This window comes from Eucyclogobius newberryi, unplaced genomic scaffold (assembly GCF_026437365.1).
Source record: "Eucyclogobius newberryi isolate DKJ021-1_F unplaced genomic scaffold, fEucNew1.0.hap1 SCAF_4, whole genome shotgun sequence".
Classification (NCBI taxonomy): Eukaryota; Metazoa; Chordata; class Actinopteri; order Gobiiformes; family Gobiidae; genus Eucyclogobius; species Eucyclogobius newberryi.
Genome location: NW_027316056.1, coordinates 34399176 through 34424015, shown reverse-complemented (window position 1 = coordinate 34424015; position 24840 = coordinate 34399176). Strand labels below are relative to the sequence as shown.

At 43.6% G+C, this 24840-nt stretch overlaps 2 protein-coding genes across 2 annotated transcripts in view; both read right to left on the bottom strand.

Moving 5' to 3' along the window:
- Positions 1–24840, bottom strand: part of LOC140377918 (lysophosphatidic acid receptor 2-like) — a 283463-nt gene that overhangs the window by 18992 nt on the left and 239631 nt on the right. The gene's annotated exons all lie outside the window — the stretch shown is intronic.
- tmprss6 (transmembrane serine protease 6) overlaps positions 3111–24840 on the bottom strand; it is a 28885-nt gene continuing 7155 nt past the window's right edge. Inside the window, exons 4-8 of the mRNA XM_072463536.1 lie at positions 24720–24836; positions 24022–24190; positions 23194–23447; positions 4408–4544; positions 3111–3331 (exon numbers count right to left, since the gene is read on the bottom strand). Coding sequence (XP_072319637.1) covers positions 3170–3331; positions 4408–4544; positions 23194–23447; positions 24022–24190; positions 24720–24836 — 839 coding nt within the window. The 3' untranslated portion in view covers positions 3111–3169. The remainder of the gene's footprint in view (positions 3332–4407; positions 4545–23193; positions 23448–24021; positions 24191–24719; positions 24837–24840) is intronic.

Genomic DNA, 24840 nt, shown 5'->3' with positions numbered 1-24840 from the left:
TGTATGATTCTGATCTGCCCTCCATCTCCATTTTAAAACTATGGCAAATGTTGTGATGTCGCATGAACCCTATGGAGGCCCCTGAGTGCCACGTTAATTGGAGTAAAGCTTTAATTAGCCAAAAGGAGTCTTAAAACATTTGTTAAGTTATGTATTCAATCATAATTTTAAAGTGTTTCGACTACATGAATTGGTAAATGCTTTTATTAAAGCAACTGTTAAAACCTGATTTGGTAAAATATTTGAACACATTGTTTTATATATAAAAAAAATTATATTAGCATTTTGCAAATGTTTTACGTTGATTTAGTGAAACAATTACTGACTAATATATTTTAAAATACTTTAAAGAAAACCTTTTGCAAACTGTCTCACCTTCTCCATTCAGCTCCTGTGTGTAGCTCATGTAAAGTCAGACTGAAGACTGTCAGTTGTGAGCGCAGACATGAGTCAGTTGGACACATAATACCTTTGAAATTTGTTTTGATCAAATTTACTCTTGGAACACAAAGTGCGATAAATAAATGCCCAAAACGATACATTTGAGTATTTTTAAGATGTAAAATGACTGTTTTATGATAATGAGCTAAAATGATCGTGTTTCTCGTTCTAAGATTAAACTCTTCTGTATTAAATCATATTTTAAAGCTTTACTCCATCTAACACAGCACTCAGGGGCCACCATAGAACCCAACCTACTAGAATCAAACCTTTATTTTTATTTTTTGCACGTTTTATGTCAAGTTTATCCACACCGATGTAGTTCTTTCTCTTTTTGTATTTCTGAAGCCACTGGCAGCTTTCTTGGGCGTCCAGACGAGGTGTAAATCCCCAGTTAACCTCTAGAGGGCGCACAGTGCCTTCATCACGCCGGCCCTCCTCCCTCACCCTCCTCCACATGCATTCACTTTGTATTGTCATGTTATGTAGGGAGAAGGACGAGCCGTGTGAGAACGCCAGGCAGCGGGGCCCGTGGAGAAGAATGAACTCCTATGGAAGACCTTAAGTGTTCCTCTGATTTAACCACATTTAGATGAACTGTTAATGAGTCTTTTGGGTGATCAGTGTTTATCAAAGCCACAGAAAACATTTGAAGCTATTTAGGCAGGACTAACATGCAGGCTAAAGGTGCACTGGGTAACTTTTCTGGTGGATTCTGCTTGAACTATTGCACTCCTCAGTATCGCATCAAACTCTTCTATCCTGCATCTATTATTACAAATGTTTTTGCTGCTAATGAAATACTTTGAAAAAACATGTAATTTGACTGCGGGCGTGGCTCTCCGCAGGCCTGTTCAAGATGAGTTCAACTTAAATGACGGACTGGGGAACGTTCTGAGCAGAACACTTCTCATGGACAGAGCAGGTGGCTGACCGTCTGGCATCGGAGTTACTAAGAGCACCTTTAAGCAGAGCAAACTCTCCTTTAAATACTAAATACCAAAACAACCACCAATTTATTTATGAAAGAAAACGATTACAAATGATTAGAAGTCGACACTTACGTTAGAAATATTTTTTAAAAACCATTTCGTATCATTTTATCTATGACGCTAAAGCATACAGAGGTGGAAAGCATGTCATTGAAACTAAAATATTACTCAAGTAGAAGTTCAAAGTAATGGTCCAAGAATGACTTGTGTAAGAGTAAAAATAAGCTTGAATAAGAGTAACTGTCTGGCCATAACATCTGATTTATAATGTGAAATGAATGGAATTGGAAGGACAATGTTATGAGAAAATGAGGGGGGGGAATGTACTTATACTCTTATTTCAACTGATATTTCAATACTTTTACCTAAGTAATTGTTGCTCCTGTATTTGTACTTTTACTTCTGTAGCAAACTTGAATACTTATTCCACCACTGCTGAAAACTATTTAAAGAAGTACAATTTAATATAAAAGTTAGTCAAGTAAATGTAAAACTATGATGCTATTAGCAGATGTTTCTAAATTATAAATAGCTATTAAAATGTGTCTGATCATCCGGCTGATCTGGAGTCAGTTGCCAGTGTTACTCTCCTGGAGACACTTCCAGCTCATTCTTTCCTCTGAGCCCCACAGCGCCCTCTGCTGGGAACTGTACACGGTTTATTCTGGGTGTGGAAATCTATGAAATGCACCTTATTGTGAGAGAAGCGTTTTATATGTGACATTAATATTTATATGACTATTTGTGCATTGTGTTTCATGTCTGACATTGTTCTACCTGTGATTCAATTGAGTTGTAATCATTTTGGCCCCGAGCGTCACTGCAGATGTCAGGGAGGGGACTGTGTGGGACAGCAGCACACATCACAAATCATATTTACCTTTGGACTCTTGGCTTTGATTGTCTCTATGATCCGTCCTATGTAACGTTTAACCTGGACACCAATCAACAGCATAGCGCCCCCTGTCGATCACTGACTGTACTTTTCTAATGGTATGTAAGTGGTAAGACTGTCTTGTTCACTTCTGAATGACATCATTAAATTATTTTACATTTTTAAACGGCCCTGTTTGTATTTGATTACTCGCACATGTAAAGTGACAAATGAACACGTCGCGAATAATGACAAAAACATACGGCACGTTTCCACCGGCCCTGGTTCACTTTAGAGCGCTTGGGAGCGGTTCTGTTCATGTCGGAGTCCATCTCCATGCTCAGGTCCTGGCTCTGGGGAAACGGTAGATACATTTCTGGTTCATTCTCACCAGCATTTATTTCACCCTCTGCACTAATGTCACAAGCGTTATGCACTGGAAATGAACGGGATACAGTTGACGCTAACGTGTGCTAGCTTTGTGTGGATAAGCACATATAAGTAAGCAACAGTGGAAATACAGCAGTTTATTACATGATCAAATCAGTCTTGCAGTCAGGCTCGCTCTTATCCAATTATTTATTATATTATTATTTCACTCAAAAGTGTTCCAGGAGCCAAAGTGAGCCAGGCCATGAGTTAAGTTTTTATTGTAGTATTCTGTTCAAATTTTACATTTTAAACCTGTCCAGGAGCATTAACATCTGAGAGAAGACTGAGCTGCTCACTGAGGGATGAGCCTGTGAAAGGGTGGTACGCCCACATCAGTTTGGGAATCACAGATTTGAACAGAACATCTGGATCTCGGGCACATGCAGCTTGTCAGAGATGTTTCCTGTCCTCTCTCTCCACGTACTCCAGCTCAGGGCGCCATGTGCTCCCAGACCCAGGTGGAGAGGCTGGTGACACGGGTGTACACGCCGTAGTATCCGGGCCGAGCACAGCCCTGGCCCCAGCTCACTACACCGGCCAGGAACCAACGACCCCCCGACCCCTGACACACCAGGGGCCCGCCAGAGTCTCCCTGTGGAAACAGGCATGAGGATATGAGTCTCCTTGTGTCCGTCTGTCCGTCTGTGAGAGTCGGATCTCTCCTTCACTGGAACTCCTCCAGGTTTCTACGCTTTTTTCCCAAAGAGGTTTTTTTTGTAGTTTTTCCTGGCCGAGAAGGAGAGTCTAAGGACAGAGGACCCTGGGACATCGTCCCTCGCCACCACAGACATTGTCTGACTCCCTCGCCACCACAGACATTGTTGATTCATTTCTCCCTGTGGCCCTCAGAGGCAACTGTTGTTGTGATTTTGGGCCTTACAAAAATAAATTGATTTGATTTGATTTGATATGGACAATATATATACGTGGGATAGTGTTTTAACACATAGTGGAGACTCAAATCTGTGCTCACGCTCATCATGGGGACCTACCGCCATTATCGGGACCAAAATCTGATCCACAATGAAAGTCCTTTATTATTACATCAACTACATGTTTTTAAGATCAGATATGATCAAATAGGTTTAGGTCAGGGTTAGGGTTAGGGTTAGGGTTAAGGTTAAGGTTAAGGTTAGGGTTAGGGTTAGGGTTAAGGTTAAGGTTAAGGTTAGGGTTAGGGTTAGGGTTAGGGTTAGTGTTAGGGTTAAGGTTAAGGTTAAGGTTAGGGTTAGGGTTACGCAAATAGAGGCTATGGAGACTGTTAGGATCATTCTCCAGGAAATAAACGTACCGGTAGTGTCACTATGAAGCACGCAACCTAACGTGCGTGTGTGTGTGTGCTTGCATGTCTGTGTGCGTGCGTGTGTCTGTGTGTGTGTGTTTGTGTGTTATGTGCGTGTGCGCCTGCGTGCATGTCTGTGTGTGTGCGTGTGTATGCGTGTGTTTGTGTGTTATGTGCGTGCGTGTGCACCTGCGTGCATGTCTGTGTGTGCGTGTTGCGTGTGTGTGTGTTGTGTGCGTGCGTGCATATCTGTGTCTGTGTGCGTGTGTGCGTGTGTGTGTTGTGTGAGTGCGAATGTCTGTGTGTGTCTGTGTGTGTTGTGTGCGTGTGCATGCATGTCTGTGTGTGTGTTGTGTGTGTGCGTATGTGTGCCTGTGCGAGTGTACCTGACAGGCGTCCTTCTGTCCATCTGCATACCCAGCACAAAGCATTCTGGGAGAGATGAGGGCCCCGTAGGAGCCCACACAGGCCTCCTCGCTGAGAAGCTGCACATCCACCTTCTGCAGCGCATTACTGGACCTGCCTGAAGATGAGAGCGTTCACTTTGCAGAGGCCAAACGCCCTGCTGTCTCACACGCCCTTCACACACCTCCACCCTTTGCTCTGCCAGCACCACATTTACACCTCAGCACCACATTTACACCTCAGCACCACATTTACACCTCATTTACACCTCAGCACCACGTTTACACCTCAGCACCACATTTACACCTCAGCACCACATTTACACCTCATTTACACCTCAGCACCACGTTTACACCTCAGCACCACATTTACACCTCATTTACACCTCAGCACCACGTTTACACCTCAGCACCACATTTACACCACATTTACACCTCAGCACCACGTTTACACCTCAGCACCACATTTACACCTCAGCACCACATTTACACCACATTTACACCTCAGCACCACGTTTACACCTCAGCACCACATTTACACCACATTTACACCTCAGCACCACATTTACACCTCATTTACACCTCAGCACCACGTTTACACCTCAGCACCACATTTACACCACATTTACACCTCAGCACCACGTTTACACCTCAGCACCACATTTACACCACATTTACACCTCAGCACCACGTTTACACCTCAGCACCACATTTACACCACATTTACACCTCAGCACCACGTTTACACCTCAGCACCACATTTACACCACATTTACACCTCAGCACCACATTTACACCTCATTTACACCTCAGCACCACGTTTACACCTCAGCACCACATTTACACCACATTTACACCTCAGCACCACGTTTACACCTCAGCACCACATTTACACCCCAGCACCACATTTACACCTCATTTACACCTCAACACCACATTTACACCACATTTACACCTCATTTACACCTCATTTACACCTCATTTACACCTCATTTACACCTCAACACCACATTTACACCTCATTTACACCTCAGCACCACATTTACACTTCCAGCACCACATTTACACCCCAGCACCACATTTACATCACATTTACACTTCAGCACCACATTTACACCTTAGCACCACATTTACACTTCCAGCACCACATTTACACCCCAGCACCACATTTACACCTCATTTACACCCCAGCACCACATTTACACCTCATTTACACCTCCAGCACCACATTTACATCACATTTACACTTCAGCACCACATTTACACCTCCAGCACCACATTTACACCACATTTACACCAGATTTACACCTCAGCACCACATTTACACCTCAGCACCACATTTACACCTCATTTACACCACATTTACACCTCCAGCACCACATTTACACTTCAGCACCACATTTACACCTCAGCACCACATTTACACCTCCAGCACCACATTTACACCACATTTACACCTCAGCACCACATTTACACCACATTTACACTTCAGCACCACATTTACACCACATTTACACCGCATTTACACCTCAGCACCACATTTACACCTCAGCACCACATTTACACCACATTTACACCTCCAGCACCACATTTACACCACATTTACACCTCCAGCACCACATTTACACCTCAGCACCACATTTACACCTCAGCACCACATTTACACCTCATTTACACCTCAGCACCACATTTACACCTCAGCACCACATTTACACCACATTTACACCACATTTACACCTCAGCACCACATTTACACCACATTTACACCTCAGCACCACATTTTCACCTCAGCACCACATTTACACCACATTTACACTTCAGCACCACATTTACACCTCAGCACCACATTTACACCACATTTACACCGCATTTACACCTCAGCACCACATTTACACCACATTTACACCTCCAGCACCACATTTACACCACATTTACACCACATTTACACCTCCAGCACCACATATACACCTCAGCACCACATTTACACCTCAGCACCACATTTACACCACATTTACACCACATTTACACCTCCAGCACCACATATACACCTCAGCACCACATTTACACCTCAGCACCACATTTACACCACATTTACACCGCATTTACACCTCAGCACCACATTTACACCTCAGCACCACATTTACACCACATTTACACCTCCAGCACCATATTTACACCACATTTACACCACATTTACACCTCCAGCACCACATTTACACCTCCAGCACCACATTTACACCTCAGCACCACATTTACACCTCAGCATCACATTTACACCTCATTTACACCTCAGCACCACATTTACACCTCAGCACCACATTTACACCACATTTACACCTCCAGCACCACATTTACACCACATTTACACTTCAGCACCACATTTACACCTCAGCACCACATTTACACCACATTTACACCTCAGCACCACATTTACACCTCAGCACCACATTTACACCACATTTACACCGCATTTACACCTCAGCACCACATTTACACCACATTTACACCTCCAGCACCACATTTACACCACATTTACACCACATTTACACCTCCAGCACCACATTTACACCTCCAGCACCACATTTACACTCAGCACCACATATACACCTCAGCACCACATTTACACCACATTTACACCGCATTTACACCTCAGCACCACATTTACACCTCAGCACCACATTTACACCACATTTACACCTCCAGCACCATATTTACACCACATTTACACCACATTTACACCTCAGCACCACATTTACACCCCAGCACCACATTTACACCTCATTTACACCTCAACACCACATTTACACCACATTTACACCTCATTTACACCTCATTTACACCTCATTTACACCTCAACACCACATTTACACCTCATTTACACCCCAGCACCACATTTACATCACATTTACACTTCAGCACCACATTTACACCTTAGCACCACATTTACACTTCCAGCACCACATTTACACCCCAGCACCACATTTACACCTCATTTACACCCCAGCACCACATTTACACCTCATTTACACCCCAGCACCACATTTACACCTCATTTACACCTCCAGCACCACATTTACATCACATTTACACTTCAGCACCACATTTACACCTCCAGCACCACATTTACACCACATTTACACCACATTTACACCTCCAGCACCACATTTACACTTCAGCACCACATTTACACCTCAGCACCACATTTACACCTCCAGCACCACATTTACACCACATTTACACCTCAGCACCACATTTACACCACATTTACACTTCAGCACCACATTTACACCACATTTACACCGCATTTACACCTCAGCACCACATTTACACCTCAGCACCACATTTACACCACATTTACACCTCCAGCACCACATTTACACCACATTTACACCTCCAGCACCACATTTACACCTCAGCACCACATTTACACCTCAGCACCACATTTACACCTCATTTACACCTCAGCACCACATTTACACCTCAGCACCACATTTACACCACATTTACACCACATTTACACCTCAGCACCACATTTACACCACATTTACACCTCAGCACCACATTTTCACCTCAGCACCACATTTACACCACATTTACACTTCGGCACCACATTTACACCTCAGCACCACATTTACACCACATTTACACCGCATTTACACCTCAGCACCACATTTACACCACATTTACACCTCCAGCACCACATTTACACCACATTTACACCACATTTACACCTCCAGCACCACATATACACCTCAGCACCACATTTACACCTCAGCACCACATTTACACCACATTTACACCGCATTTACACCTCAGCACCACATTTACACCTCAGCACCACATTTACACCACATTTACACCTCCAGCACCATATTTACACCACATTTACACCACATTTACACCTCCAGCACCACATTTACACCTCCAGCACCACATTTACACCTCAGCACCACATTTACACCTCAGCATCACATTTACACCTCATTTACACCTCAGCACCACATTTACACCTCAGCACCACATTTACACCACATTTACACCTCCAGCACCACATTTACACCACATTTACACCACATTTACACTTCAGCACCACATTTACACCTCAGCACCACATTTACACCACATTTACACCTCAGCACCACATTTACACCTCAGCACCACATTTACACCACATTTACACCGCATTTACACCTCAGCACCACATTTACACCACATTTACACCTCCAGCACCACATTTACACCACATTTACACCACATTTACACCTCCAGCACCACATTTACACCTCCAGCACCACATTTACACTCAGCACCACATATACACCTCAGCACCACATTTACACCACATTTACACCGCATTTACACCTCAGCACCACATTTACACCTCAGCACCACATTTACACCACATTTACACCTCCAGCACCATATTTACACCACATTTACACCGCATTTACACCTCAGCACCACATTTACACCACATTTACACCTCCAGCACCATATTTACACCACATTTACACCACATTTACACCTCCAGCACCACATTTACACCTCCAGCACCACATTTACACCTCAGCACCACATTTACACCTCAGCACCACATTTACACCTCATTTACACCTCAGCACCACATTTACACCTCAGCACCACATTTACACCACATTTACACCACATTTACACCTCCAGCACCACATTTACACCACATTTACACCACATTTACACCTCCAGCACCACATTTACACCACATTTACACCACATTTACACCTCCAGCACCACATTTACACCTCAGCACCACATTTACACCTCAGCATCACATTTACACCTCATTTACACCACATTTACACCTCAGCATCACATTTACACCACATTTACACCACATTTACACCTCAGCACCACATTTACACCTCAGCACCACATTTACACCACATTTACACCACATTTACACCTCAGCACCACATTTACACCACATTTACACCTCAGCACCACATTTACACCTCATTTACACCTCAGCACCACGTTTACACCTCAGCACCACATTTACACCACATTTACACCTCAGCACCACGTTTACACCTCAGCACCACATTTACACCACATTTACACCTCAGCACCACATTTACACCTCATTTACACCTCAGCACCACGTTTACACCTCAGCACCACATTTACACCACATTTACACCTCAGCACCACGTTTACACCTCAGCACCACATTTACACCCCAACACCACATTTACACCACATTTACACCTCATTTACACCTCATTTACACCTCATTTACACCTCATTTACACCTCAACACCACATTTACACCTCATTTACACCTCAGCACCACATTTACACTTCCAGCACCACATTTACACCCCAGCACCACATTTACATCACATTTACACTTCAGCACCACATTTACACCTTAGCACCACATTTACACTTCCAGCACCACATTTACACCCCAGCACCACATTTACACCTCATTTACACCCCAGCACCACATTTACACCTCATTTACACCTCCAGCACCACATTTACATCACATTTACACTTCAGCACCACATTTACACCTCCAGCACCACATTTACACCACATTTACACCAGATTTACACCTCAGCACCACATTTACACCTCAGCACCACATTTACACCTCATTTACACCACATTTACACCTCCAGCACCACATTTACACTTCAGCACCACATTTACACCTCAGCACCACATTTACACCTCCAGCACCACATTTACACCACATTTACACCTCAGCACCACATTTACACCACATTTACACTTCAGCACCACATTTACACCACATTTACACCGCATTTACACCTCAGCACCACATTTACACCTCAGCACCACATTTACACCACATTTACACCTCCAGCACCACATTTACACCACATTTACACCTCCAGCACGACATTTACACCTCAGCACCACATTTACACCTCAGCACCACATTTACACCTCATTTACACCTCAGCACCACATTTACACCTCAGCACCACATTTACACCACATTTACACCACATTTACACCTCAGCACCACATTTACACCACATTTACACCTCAGCACCACATTTTCACCTCAGCACCACATTTACACCACATTTACACTTCAGCACCACATTTACACCTCAGCACCACATTTACACCACATTTACACCGCATTTACACCTCAGCACCACATTTACACCACATTTACACCTCCAGCACCACATTTACACCACATTTACACCACATTTACACCTCCAGCACCACATATACACCTCAGCACCACATTTACACCTCAGCACCACATTTACACCACATTTACACCGCATTTACACCTCAGCACCACATTTACACCTCAGCACCACATTTACACCACATTTACACCTCCAGCACCACATTTACACCTCCAGCACCACATTTACACCTCAGCACCACATTTACACCTCAGCATCACATTTACACCTCATTTACACCTCAGCACCACATTTACACCTCAGCACCACATTTACACCACATTTACACCTCCAGCACCACATTTACACCACATTTACACCACATTTACACTTCAGCACCACATTTACACCTCAGCACCACATTTACACCACATTTACACCTCAGCACCACATTTACACCTCAGCACCACATTTACACCACATTTACACCGCATTTACACCTCAGCACCACATTTACACCACATTTACACCTCCAGCACCACATTTACACCACATTTACACCACATTTACACCTCCAGCACCACATTTACACCTCCAGCACCACATTTACACTCAGCACCACATATACACCTCAGCACCACATTTACACCACATTTACACCGCATTTACACCTCAGCACCACATTTACACCTCAGCACCACATTTACACCACATTTACACCTCCAGCACCATATTTACACCACATTTACACCGCATTTACACCTCAGCACCACATTTACACCACATTTACACCTCCAGCACCATATTTACACCACATTTACACCACATTTACACCTCCAGCACCACATTTACACCTCCAGCACCACATTTACACCTCAGCACCACATTTACACCTCAGCACCACATTTACACCTCATTTACACCTCAGCACCACATTTACACCTCAGCACCACATTTACACCACATTTACACCACATTTACACCTCCAGCACCACATTTACACCACATTTACACCACATTTACACCTCCAGCACCACATTTACACCACATTTACACCACATTTACACCTCCAGCACCACATTTACACCTCAGCACCACATTTACACCTCAGCATCACATTTACACCTCATTTACACCACATTTACACCTCAGCATCACATTTACACCACATTTACACCACATTTACACCTCAGCACCACATTTACACCTCAGCACCACATTTACACCACATTTACACCACATTTACACCTCAGCACCACATTTACACCACATTTACACCTCAGCACCACATTTACACCTCAGCACCACATTTACACCACATTTACACCTCCAGCACCATATTTACACCACATTTACACCACATTTACACCTCCAGCACCACATTTACACCTCCAGCACCACATTTACGCCTCAGCACCACATTTACACCTCAGCACCACATTTACACCTCATTTACACCTCAGCACCACATTTACACCTCAGCACCACATTTACACCACATTTACACCACATTTACACCTCCAGCACCACATTTACACCACATTTACACCACATTTACACCTCCAGCACCACATTTACACCACATTTACACCACATTTACACCTCCAGCACCACATTTACACCTCAGCACCACATTTACACCTCAGCATCACATTTACACCTCATTTACACCACATTTACACCTCAGCATCACATTTACACCACATTTACACCACATTTACACCTCAGCACCACATTTACACCTCAGCACCACATTTACACCACATTTACACCACATTTACACCTCAGCACCACATTTACACCACATTTACACCTCAGCACCACATTTACACCTCAGCACCACATTTACACCACATTTACACCACATTTACACCTCAGCACCACATTTACACTTCAGCACCACATTTACACCACATTTACACCACATTTACACCTCCAGCACCACATTTACACCTCAGCACCACATTTACACCACATTTACACCTCAGCACCACATTTACACCTCAGCACCACATTTACACCACATTTACACCTCAGCACCACATTTACACCTCAGCACCACATTTACACCTCCAGCACCACATTTACACCTCCAGCACCACATTTACACCTCCAGCACCACATTTACACCTCAGCACCACATTTACACCTCAGCACCACATTTACACCACATTTACACCTCAGCACCACATTTACACCACATCTACACCTCAGCACCACATTTACACCACATCTACACCTCAGCACCACATTTACACCTCCAGCACCACATTTACACCTCCAGCACCACATTTACACCACATTTACACCTCAGCACCACATTTACACCTCAGCACCACATTTACAACACATTTACACCTCAGCACCACATTTACACCACATTTACACCTCAGCACCACATTTACACCACATTTACACTTCAGCACCACATTTACACCTCAGCACCACATTTACACCACATTTACACCGCATTTACACCTCAGCACCACATTTACACCACATTTACACCTCCAGCACCACATTTACACCACATTTACACCACATTTACACCTCCAGCACCACATATACACCTCAGCACCACATTTACACCTCAGCACCACATTTACACCACATTTACACCGCATTTACACCTCAGCACCACATTTACACCTCAGCACCACATTTACACCACATTTACACCTCCAGCACCATATTTACACCACATTTACACCACATTTACACCTCCAGCACCACATTTACACCTCCAGCACCACATTTACACCTCAGCACCACATTTACACCTCAGCATCACATTTACACCTCATTTACACCTCAGCACCACATTTACACCTCAGCACCACATTTACACCACATTTACACCTCCAGCACCACATTTACACCACATTTACACCACATTTACACTTCAGCACCACATTTACACCTCAGCACCACATTTACACCACATTTACACCTCAGCACCACATTTACACCACATTTACACTTCAGCACCACATTTACACCTCAGCACCACATTTACACCACATTTACACCGCATTTACACCTCAGCACCACATTTACACCACATTTACACCTCCAGCACCACATTTACACCACATTTACACCACATTTACACCTCCAGCACCACATTTACACCTCCAGCACCACATTTACACTCAGCACCACATATACACCTCAGCACCACATTTACACCACATTTACACCGCATTTACACCTCAGCACCACATTTACACCTCAGCACCACATTTACACCACATTTACACCTCCAGCACCATATTTACACCACATTTACACCACATTTACACCTCCAGCACCACATTTACACCTCCAGCACCACATTTACACCTCAGCACCACATTTACACCTCAGCACCACATTTACACCTCATTTACACCACATTTACACCTCCAGCACCACATTTACACCACATTTACACCACATTTACACCTCCAGCACCACATTTACACCACATTTACACCACATTTACACCTCCAGCACCACATTTACACCTCAGCACCACATTTACACCTCAGCACCACATTTACACCTCATTTACACCACATTTACACCTCAGCACCACATATACACCACATTTACACCACATTTACACCTCAGCACCACATTTACACCTCAGCACCACATTTACACCACATTTACACCACATTTACACCTCAGCACCACATTTACACCACATTTACACCTCAGCACCACATTTACACCTCAGCACCACATTTACACCACATTTACACCACATTTACACCTCAGCACCACATTTACACCACATTTACACCACATTTACACCTCCAGCACCACATTTACACCTCAGCACCACATTTACACCACATTTACACCTCAGCACCACATTTACACCTCAGCACCACATTTACACCACATTTACACCTCCAGCACCACATTTACACCTCCAGCACCACATTTACACCACATTTACACCTCAGCACCACATTTACACCTCCAGCACCACATTTACACCTCCAGCACCACATTTACACCTCAGCACCACATTTACACCTCAGCACCACATTTACACCACATTTACACCTCAGCACCACATTTACACCACATCTACACCTCAGCACCACATTTACACCACATCTACACCTCAGCACCACATTTACACCTCCAGCACCACATTTACACCTCCAGCACCACATTTACACCACATTTACACCTCAGCACCACATTTACACCTCAGCACCACATTTACACCACATTTACACCTCAGCACCACATTTACAACACATTTACACTTCAGCACCACATTTACACCTCAGCACCACATTTACACCACATTTACACCGCATTTACACCTCCAGCACCACATTTACACCTCAGCACCACATTTACACCTCAGCACCACATTTACACCTCATTTACACCACATTTACACCTCAGCACCACATTTACACCACATTTACACCACATTTACACCTCAGCACCACATTTACACCTCAGCACCACATTTACACCACATTTACACCACATTTACACCTCAGCACCACATTTACACCACATTTACACCTCAGCACCACATTTACACCTCAGCACCACATTTACACCACATTTACACCTCATTTACACCACATTTACACCTCAGCACCACATTTACACCACATTTACACCACATTTACACCTCCAGCACCACATTTACACCTCAGCACCACATTTACACCACATTTACACCTCAGCACCACATTTACACCTCAGCACCACATTTACACCACATTTACACCTCCAGCACCACATTTACACCTCCAGCACCACATTTACACCACATTTACACCTCAGCACCACATTTACACCTCCAGCACCACATTTACACCTCCAGCACCACATTTACACCTCAGCACCACATTTACACCTCAGCACCACATTTACACCACATTTACACCTCAGCACCACATTTACACCACATCTACACCTCAGCACCACATTTACACCACATCTACACCTCAGCACCACATTTACACCTCCAGCACCACATTTACACCTCCAGCACCACATTTACACCACATTTACACCTCAGCACCACATTTACACCTCAGCACCACATTTACACCTCAGCACCACATTTACACCACATCTACACCTCAGCACCACATTTACACCTCCAGCACCACATTTACACCTCCAGCACCACATTTACACCACATTTACACCTCAGCACCACATTTACACCACATTTACACCTCAGCACCACATCTACACCTCAGCACCACATTTACACCTCAGCACCACATTTAAACCTCAGCACCACATTTACACCTCAGCACCACATTTACTCCACATTTACACCGCATTTACACCTCAGCACCACATTTACACCACATTTACACCTCCAGCACCACATTTACACCACATTTACACCACATTTACACCTCCAGCACCACATTTACACCTCCAGCACCACATTTACACTCAGCACCACATTTACACCACATTTACACCGCATTTACACCTCAGCACCACATTTACACCTCAGCACCACATTTACACCACATTTACACCTCCAGCACCATATTTACACCACATTTACACCACATTTACACCTCCAGCACCACATTTACACCTCCAGCACCACATTTACACCTCAGCACCACATTTACACCTCAGCACCACATTTACACCTCATTTACACCTCAGCAACACATTTACACCTCAGCACCACATTTACACCACATTTACACCACATTTACACCTCCAGCACCACATTTACACCACATTTACACCACATTTACACCTCCAGCACCACATTTACACCACATTTACACCACATTTACACCTCCAGCACCACATTTACACCTCAGCACCACATTTACACCTCAGCACCACATTTACACCTCATTTACACCACATTTACACCTCAGCATCACATTTACACCACATTTACACCACATTTACACCTCAGCACCACATTTACACCTCAGCACCACATTTACACCACATTTACACCACATTTACACCTCAGCACCACATTTACACCACATTTACACCTCAGCACCACATTTACACCTCAGCACCACATTTACACCACATTTACACCACATTTACACCTCAGCACCACATTTACACTTCAGCACCACATTTACACCACATTTACACCACATTTACACCTCCAGCACCACATTTACACCTCAGCACCACATTTACACCACATTTACACCTCAGCACCACATTTACACCTCAGCACCACATTTACACCACATTTACACCTCCAGCACCACATTTACACCTCCAGCACCACATTTACACCACATTTACACCTCAGCACCACATTTACACCTCCAGCACCACATTTACACCTCCAGCACCACATTTACACCTCAGCACCACATTTACACCTCAGCACCACATTTACACCACATTTACACCTCAGCACCACATTTACACCACATCTACACCTCAGCACCACATTTACACCACATCTACACCTCAGCACCACATTTACACCTCCAGCACCACATTTACACCTCCAGCACCACATTTACACCACATTTACACCTCAGCACCACATTTACACCTCAGCACCACATTTACACCACATTTACACCTCAGCACCACATTTACACCACATTTACACTTCAGCACCACATTTACACCTCAGCACCACATTTACACCACATTTACACCGCATTTACACCTCAGCACCACATTTACACCACATTTACACCTCCAGCACCACATTTACACCACATTTACACCACATTTACACCTCCAGCACCACATATACACCTCAGCACCACATTTACACCTCAGCACCACATTTACACCACATTTACACCGCATTTACACCTCAGCACCACATTTACACCTCAGCACCACATTTACACCACATTTACACCTCCAGTACCATATTTACACCACATTTACACCACATTTACACCTCCAGCACCACATTTACACCTCCAGCACCACATTTACACCTCAGCATCCCATTTACACCTCATTTACACCTCAGCACCACATTTACACCTCAGCACCACATTTACACCACATTTACACCTCCAGCACCACATTTACACCACATTTACACCACATTTACACTTCAGCACCACATTTACACCTCAGCACCACATTTACACCACATTTACACCTCAGCACCACATTTACACCACATTTACACTTCAGCACCACATTTACACCTCAGCACCACATTTACACCACATTTACACCGCATTTACACCTCAGCACCACATTTACACCACATTTACACCTCCAGCACCACATTTACACCACATTTACACCTCCAGCACCACATTTACACCTCCAGCACCACATTTACACTCAGCACCACATATACACCTCAGCACCACATTTACACCACATTTACACCGCATTTACACCTCAGCACCACATTTACACCTCAGCACCACATTTACACCACATTTACACCTCCAGCACCATATTTACACCACATTTACACCACATTTACACCTCCAGCACCACATTTACACCTCCAGCACCACATTTACACCTCAGCACCACATTTACACTTCAGCACCACATTTACACCTCAGCACCACATTTACACCACATTTACACCGCATTTACACCTCAGCACCACATTTACACCACATTTACACCTCCAGCACCACATTTACACCACATTTACACCACATTTACACCTCCAGCACCACATATACACCTCAGCACCACATTTACACCTCAGCACCACATTTACACCACATTTACACCGCATTTACACCTCAGCACCACATTTACACCTCAGCACCACATTTACACCACATTTACACCTCCAGTACCATATTTACACCACATTTACACCACATTTACACCTCCAGCACCACATTTACACCTCCAGCACCACATTTACACCTCAGCATCCCATTTACACCTCATTTACACCTCAGCACCACATTTACACCTCAGCACCACATTTACACCACATTTACACCTCCAGCACCACATTTACACCACATTTACACCACATTTACACTTCAGCACCACATTTACACCTCAGCACCACATTTACACCACATTTACACCTCAGCACCACATTTACACCACATTTACACTTCAGCACCACATTTACACCTCAGCACCACATTTACACCACATTTACACCGCATTTACACCTCAGCACCACATTTACACCACATTTACACCTCCAGCACCACATTTACACCACATTTACACCTCCAGCACCACATTTACACTCAGCACCACATATACACCTCAGCACCACATTTACACCACATTTACACCGCATTTACACCTCAGCACCACATTTACACCTCAGCACCACATTTACACCACATTTACACCTCCAGCACCATATTTACACCACATTTACACCACATTTACACCTCCAGCACCACATTTACACCTCCAGCACCACATTTACACCTCAGCACCACATTTACACCTCAGCACCACATTTACACCTCATTTACACCTCAGCACCACATTTACACCTCAGCACCACATTTACACCACATTTACACCACATTTACACCTCCAGCACCACATTTACACCACATTTACACCACATTTACACCTCCAGCACCACATTTACACCACATTTACACCACATTTACACCTCCAGCACCACATTTACACCTCAGCACCACATTTACACCTCAGCACCACATTTACACCTCATTTACACCACATTTACACCTCAGCACCACATTTACACCACATTTACACCACATTTACACCTCAGCACCACATTTACACCTCAGCACCACATTTACACCACATTTACACCACATTTACACCTCAGCACCACATTTACACCACATTTACACCTCAGCACCACATTTACACCTCAGCACCACATTTACACCACATTTACACCTCAGCACCACATTTACACCTCAGCACCAGATTTGCACAAATAATATATGCTAAACAGAAGAGAGCAGCATGCAAAAGTCTTCAGGTCCTTGAGTTAATACTTTATGGAAAGTCGTTTGTTGCAATCACAGCTGAAAGTCTCTACAGCTTTTCCACCAAAAGACTGACATTTTTGTCCATTCTTCTTTGCAAAACAGCTCGAGCTCAGTCAGATCTGAGGGAGAGCGTTTTCAGATCTTCCACAGATTCTGGTTTGGATTTAGGTCTGGACTGTGGCTGGGCCGTTCTCACACATGATATATAATATGTTTAGTTTTAAATCCTTCCATTGTAGCTCTGGCTTTATGTTTAGGGGCGTCGTCCTGCTGAAGGTGAAGCTCCGCCCCCAGTCTCAAGTCTTTTACAGACGTCAACAGACGTTTTCTTCCAAGATCGTCCTGTATTTGTCTCCTCCATCTTCCATCAGCTCTGAGCAGCTTCACTGGAAACTTGGTCAAATTGATGGCAAGATGAATGCAGCAGGTCATCAGAAAATACTGTAGGAATATTTGGTCATTTGGGTTTCTGTTGTCATTATGATTCAAAAAGAGCAAGCACTCGTTTGAATGGCTTCACCCATATACAAGTTAAACAATGTTAAGGAAACTTTTTGAAAGGAAGAGATTTTCCAAAAATTGCGATTTTGTTTAAAATTCACGATGACCAGCTTCATATGTGTAACATTGCATAGGTTTTGTGTCTTTTTGAAGTGTTTTCAATGAAAACTATAGGAGGAGATGCCAAAAGTACAACAGGTGCACTTTTGTCAGCGCTGTGTTTAATCCAATATGGCCGACTTCCTGTATAACTTAGGGCGGGGTCATAACATAATTTTTTACATGTGAGCTTCATATTTTTATTGTGACTTTTTTGCCGTCAGGCTCCCATTGGCCCCATGTTCATCGATTTAAAAAAATCAAAGCTTCTTAAACTTTTTAAAGTTTGAATGGACGATTTTTTTGGCACAAACCTGAGTCTTATTTCCTCGTGGCGTGGACTGCCCATTAGTCCTGCCACGTATCAATCATAAAACGCACCTACCGCTCACCTGCAGCCGCGTGAGGCTCGTCCCCACGTTTCCGCGTGTCTAAGCGCATTGATCTATCATAATATAGTTCCCTCAGTGTACGGGACAAAATGAAGACGGAGAAAGACAGTTCGAGCTGACGCAGAAGAAGACGGAAATCTACGGGAGACGAGAGATGCGATGTGATCCGTCGGGCTAATAAACAAACGCACGTGTGTGTTGTATCAGTCCACACGGGGGAGTGCACATGAGCACTTCAGCCTGCGTTCTCAAATCGCCGAAAAATCGTCCATTGCGCCTTTAATTGTTTTAAATTTTGTTGGAGCGTTTGTACCCTGCGACGAGTTGGCCCCTGTCCAGGGGGCACCCCGCCTAAGACCCAAAGTCACTGGGATTGGCTCCAGTCACCTCTAACGGGAACAAGCGGTAGAAAATGAATGAATGGAGCGTTTGTGAAGATTTCCAAGCAAAGGGATTGTTGGCAGACAATACTGGAAACACAACTAGTACTCTAACGAGTACTCTAAAGCATCACTTTTTTAGTAGCGCAGTCACTTCATGCATTAGTTTTCCAGGGCAGTAATGAAGTAACGTAACAAGTTACTTTTAAATGTAACGCTACCCAAAACTGGTTATAAGCATCGGGCCAACCAACATTTTAACACTTTTGACTGAGAGGTCACAAGAGTTCTTGTGGGCTCGGCTCTTTTAACTACGAACTCTGAAGTTTGGCCCCTCTGAGGACGCTGCTTCACATTCACAGGGCCCCAGAGCAGAGCTCAGGTACACGGGGCCCTGTCATTGTTGCATTGTGTTATTATGTTATAACTATATAAACATAATGAGACATACAGTTGACCGACATTAAACTATAGGTGAGGATAAATTACTTTGAAGGTGACAGAAGCAGAACTGAGCCCTCTAGAATCCAATCTAGGTAAATATATGAGTTACTGTTTCATGAATGTGTCCGTCAAAAGTATATCATTTCTACAATATTTTGTTTTGTCTGTTTTATAAAGACTATGGTGTTTTTTTTGGTTGAAGACTTGAGCTGTTCAGGAGGACATCTCTGAGCTCGTGCCTGAGGAGGAGTGGCAGGTTAATTCAGTTATCTGTATGATGTCACAGGTAAAAGCGATATTATATTTGAAAATGCCTATGAAGAATGCTAATTACATTCCTAATGTACTATATTGCTAGATACATGTACCCAAATATTTGAGCATCTAATTTAGGCTTCAAACTGCAGTGTTTGTGATAAAAACAGAAACCGAGCTCTGGTTTGTGGTTTATCATCACATAAATGCAGAACAAACAGTGAAACAAAGTCACAAGTCATGTTCCATACATTATAAGTATTGTAAATGTTAAAAATACAGTGATCTATGCTGCCCGGTGGCCAAGTGGTTAAGACACAGCACACATGCCAGAATCCAAGTTTGAATCTTGACTCGGACAATTTACTGCATGTCCTCCCTTCTCTCTCATCCCCCATTTCTCACTCATCTGTCCTGTCTAATAACGCCTGCTGGCCAAAATAAATAAATAAATAAAAGTATACAGTGATCTCACACAACATAGGATTATGAGATAGTATTTTTTATACCTGTATTCAGTTACCTAACACTAGGAATACATGGAAACAATACATTTTATATGATCTGATATTCTATAACTAAGTATCCTCCCCAACACTGGGTATACATTGATCTATATTGTTGGCACAATAGTTCTTAAAAATTATCATCGGTTTCAGATTTGAAATTTCTTAGGAACTTCATAATCCAGAGCTCATAATCCTTCAGCTCATCTCCCATTTCTGGAGGATGTTCTTAAAATCAGATTTTGCACGTAACTTACACACCATAATTTAAACCAATACATACTTTAATTTATCGAAAATAAAATGAACATTTTATAATATTAATTACCAAATGTATTATATTATTTCAAACATTGACATGACTGTACAGGCACAGACTACAGCGCATTGTGCTTCTGCTGTGAAGCTGCTCGGCTTCATCTCTGCAGGACCTCTACGTCTCCGGGACTCGGAGACAATTCATTAGTTCGACGAGAATTCTGCTTGATAAATACGCCACATTTTTTCATAACACTATGTCAAAGTGCTCAATTTTCACAAGGACATTCCAGTTGTGGCAGCCAGGAGGCAAACCATTATCATGTTTTTAGGACTGTCCAGTTGCTCAAAAATACTGGACTGAGATCAATTCTATCCACTGGATTTCAGACCTCAGGACTCCTGTCATGGACACAATCAACAGCTACCTTTGGAAAATACTCCTGGGAGTTGCAAATAGACCCTCACAAAAAATGTATGATAAAAATTGAACCGACAATCAGGGATTGGTTCAAGAATAAATTAGACATTCGCAAAATGAAAAAAATAAATAAAATTACATTCAGACTTGATTTGAAAAAGGACACATTTGAAAGACTTTGTCCGCTGGTTTGGATTTTTGTCTGCTGTTCTCTCTCTGGTCTTGTTCTGTTTAATTGGGTTTTCTACATATAGTAAATACTTTATATTTTTAAAATAAAAAAAACAGGAAAAGTTCCAGGAGTATGAAAACATTTGCAAGCCACTGTATATCATTCATTATCCTTCAGTACATATCCTCTCTCCAGGATATGAACTTGACATGAACTATACAAAGACAACGGTGTCAACAGAAAAGTATCACCCACCTCCCTCGTGCAGTGCACCCCAGCCTGTGACCCAGCACACGGGGGGGAGAAGGTAGGTGGGAGGGGGCAGGCAGGCGGGCTGGGCCAAGGAAGGCCCCTTCAGTCTGAGCAGGGCTAAGTCGTAGTCGTAGTGGTCGGGCTGGTAGTACTTGTGCAGGAGGATGTGCTGGAGGCTCCGGCGCTCCTCCAGAGGACTGCGCTGGTCCAACAACACTTTACCCAGGTACACTGTCCACAAGTTGGGCTCCAGCAGCCTGAGCCGGGCCCCCAGAGAAAACACAAATGTGTAAGACACAGTAGACCATGGTTGTCAAACTCATTTTGGGAAGCAGGCTGAATTTTGACGCTCAAGCTGGAACATGGACTTATGTTATTTATCTTCACTCTGTCATGTTCATACTTTATAACACTCTAATCTATCCAGGTTTGCACTGGTTTGGATGTTTTCCTCACAGAACTCCATCACAGAAGTTTGTTTTCTTGTTGTTAGCTCGACAATAGTGCCGCTTTTAGCACAGCTCTTACATCCACAAAATAGTCTCTTTTCTTCCACGTGTTTCCCAAAACCACACGCATCTTTCCCTGCTCAGACCTCTCTGGAAGCACATCCAGCACATCAACGCTGAGCAGCGCAGGGGAAGGATGGTTTCTGCAAAGGATAGTGGGACTAATAATTCTAGCAATAAAAACGCTATACATCTATCAGACATTTTTGGGGGGCCGGATTAAAATTTCTGGGGTGTCGGATGGGGCCCGCCGGCCGCATGTTTGACTCTGAACACTGTGTAAGGCACAGTAGACTGAGCATGTGTGTCTTCCTGCATTAACCTGAGGTCAGAGAAGCAGTGTGCAGCCGACAGCAGCCACAGGCTGGAGACCAGAGCAGCTCCACACACGTGTTGACCTTTGACCTGCAGGCTGGCCTGCCATGGCCACTCTGCCTCCAACGCATCTGTCCCTCCCACAATGCGTCCAGCAGGGGGCGCTAGACCGCAGTCTGCAAAGACAATATTCTTTAGAACTTGGTTGTCAGGTGCGCCAAGTTGGCTCAGGCATCATTGTGGTTGTTTTGTTATTTATTTGTTTATTTATTTAATTTAATATTTACCGGTGTAAGTCATCATGTGACCACGGGCGTCGCCCCGGAAGTATAAATAGAGACCGGGAGAGAGATAGAGGGAGAGAAGCCGTGAAACAGAACGGTGAAAGAAAAGACTGGCTAGAGAAAAGAAAAAGACAAGCGTCTGCCAGAAAACCACTTAACTACCAATGGTCACATGTTGGCAAACACGGTAAATATGCTTATGTTTGTTTATCTCATACTGTTTTGTAATTCATTATTGCTGATGCATTTTCTGTTTTTGTTTAGTTTTCACGTTGTCATGGTGTCAAAGTGTCAAAGTTTCAAATCTACAATTAAACCTGACTGGACACAAACATCAGTATGGAGCGTGATGTCCTTTTTTAGACCGAGAAAAACCACGGTAGTTACACAGTGGATTCTAATGTGATTCTAAAGACATTACCACAGTCCTGTTCATCAGAGGCATCAGGACAGTCATCCACAAAGTCACAGCGAGGGTTGGGTTTCTTCACACAGGTTCCATCAGCGCACACATGTGTCTTCTCTGAGCATGGTACGCCTAA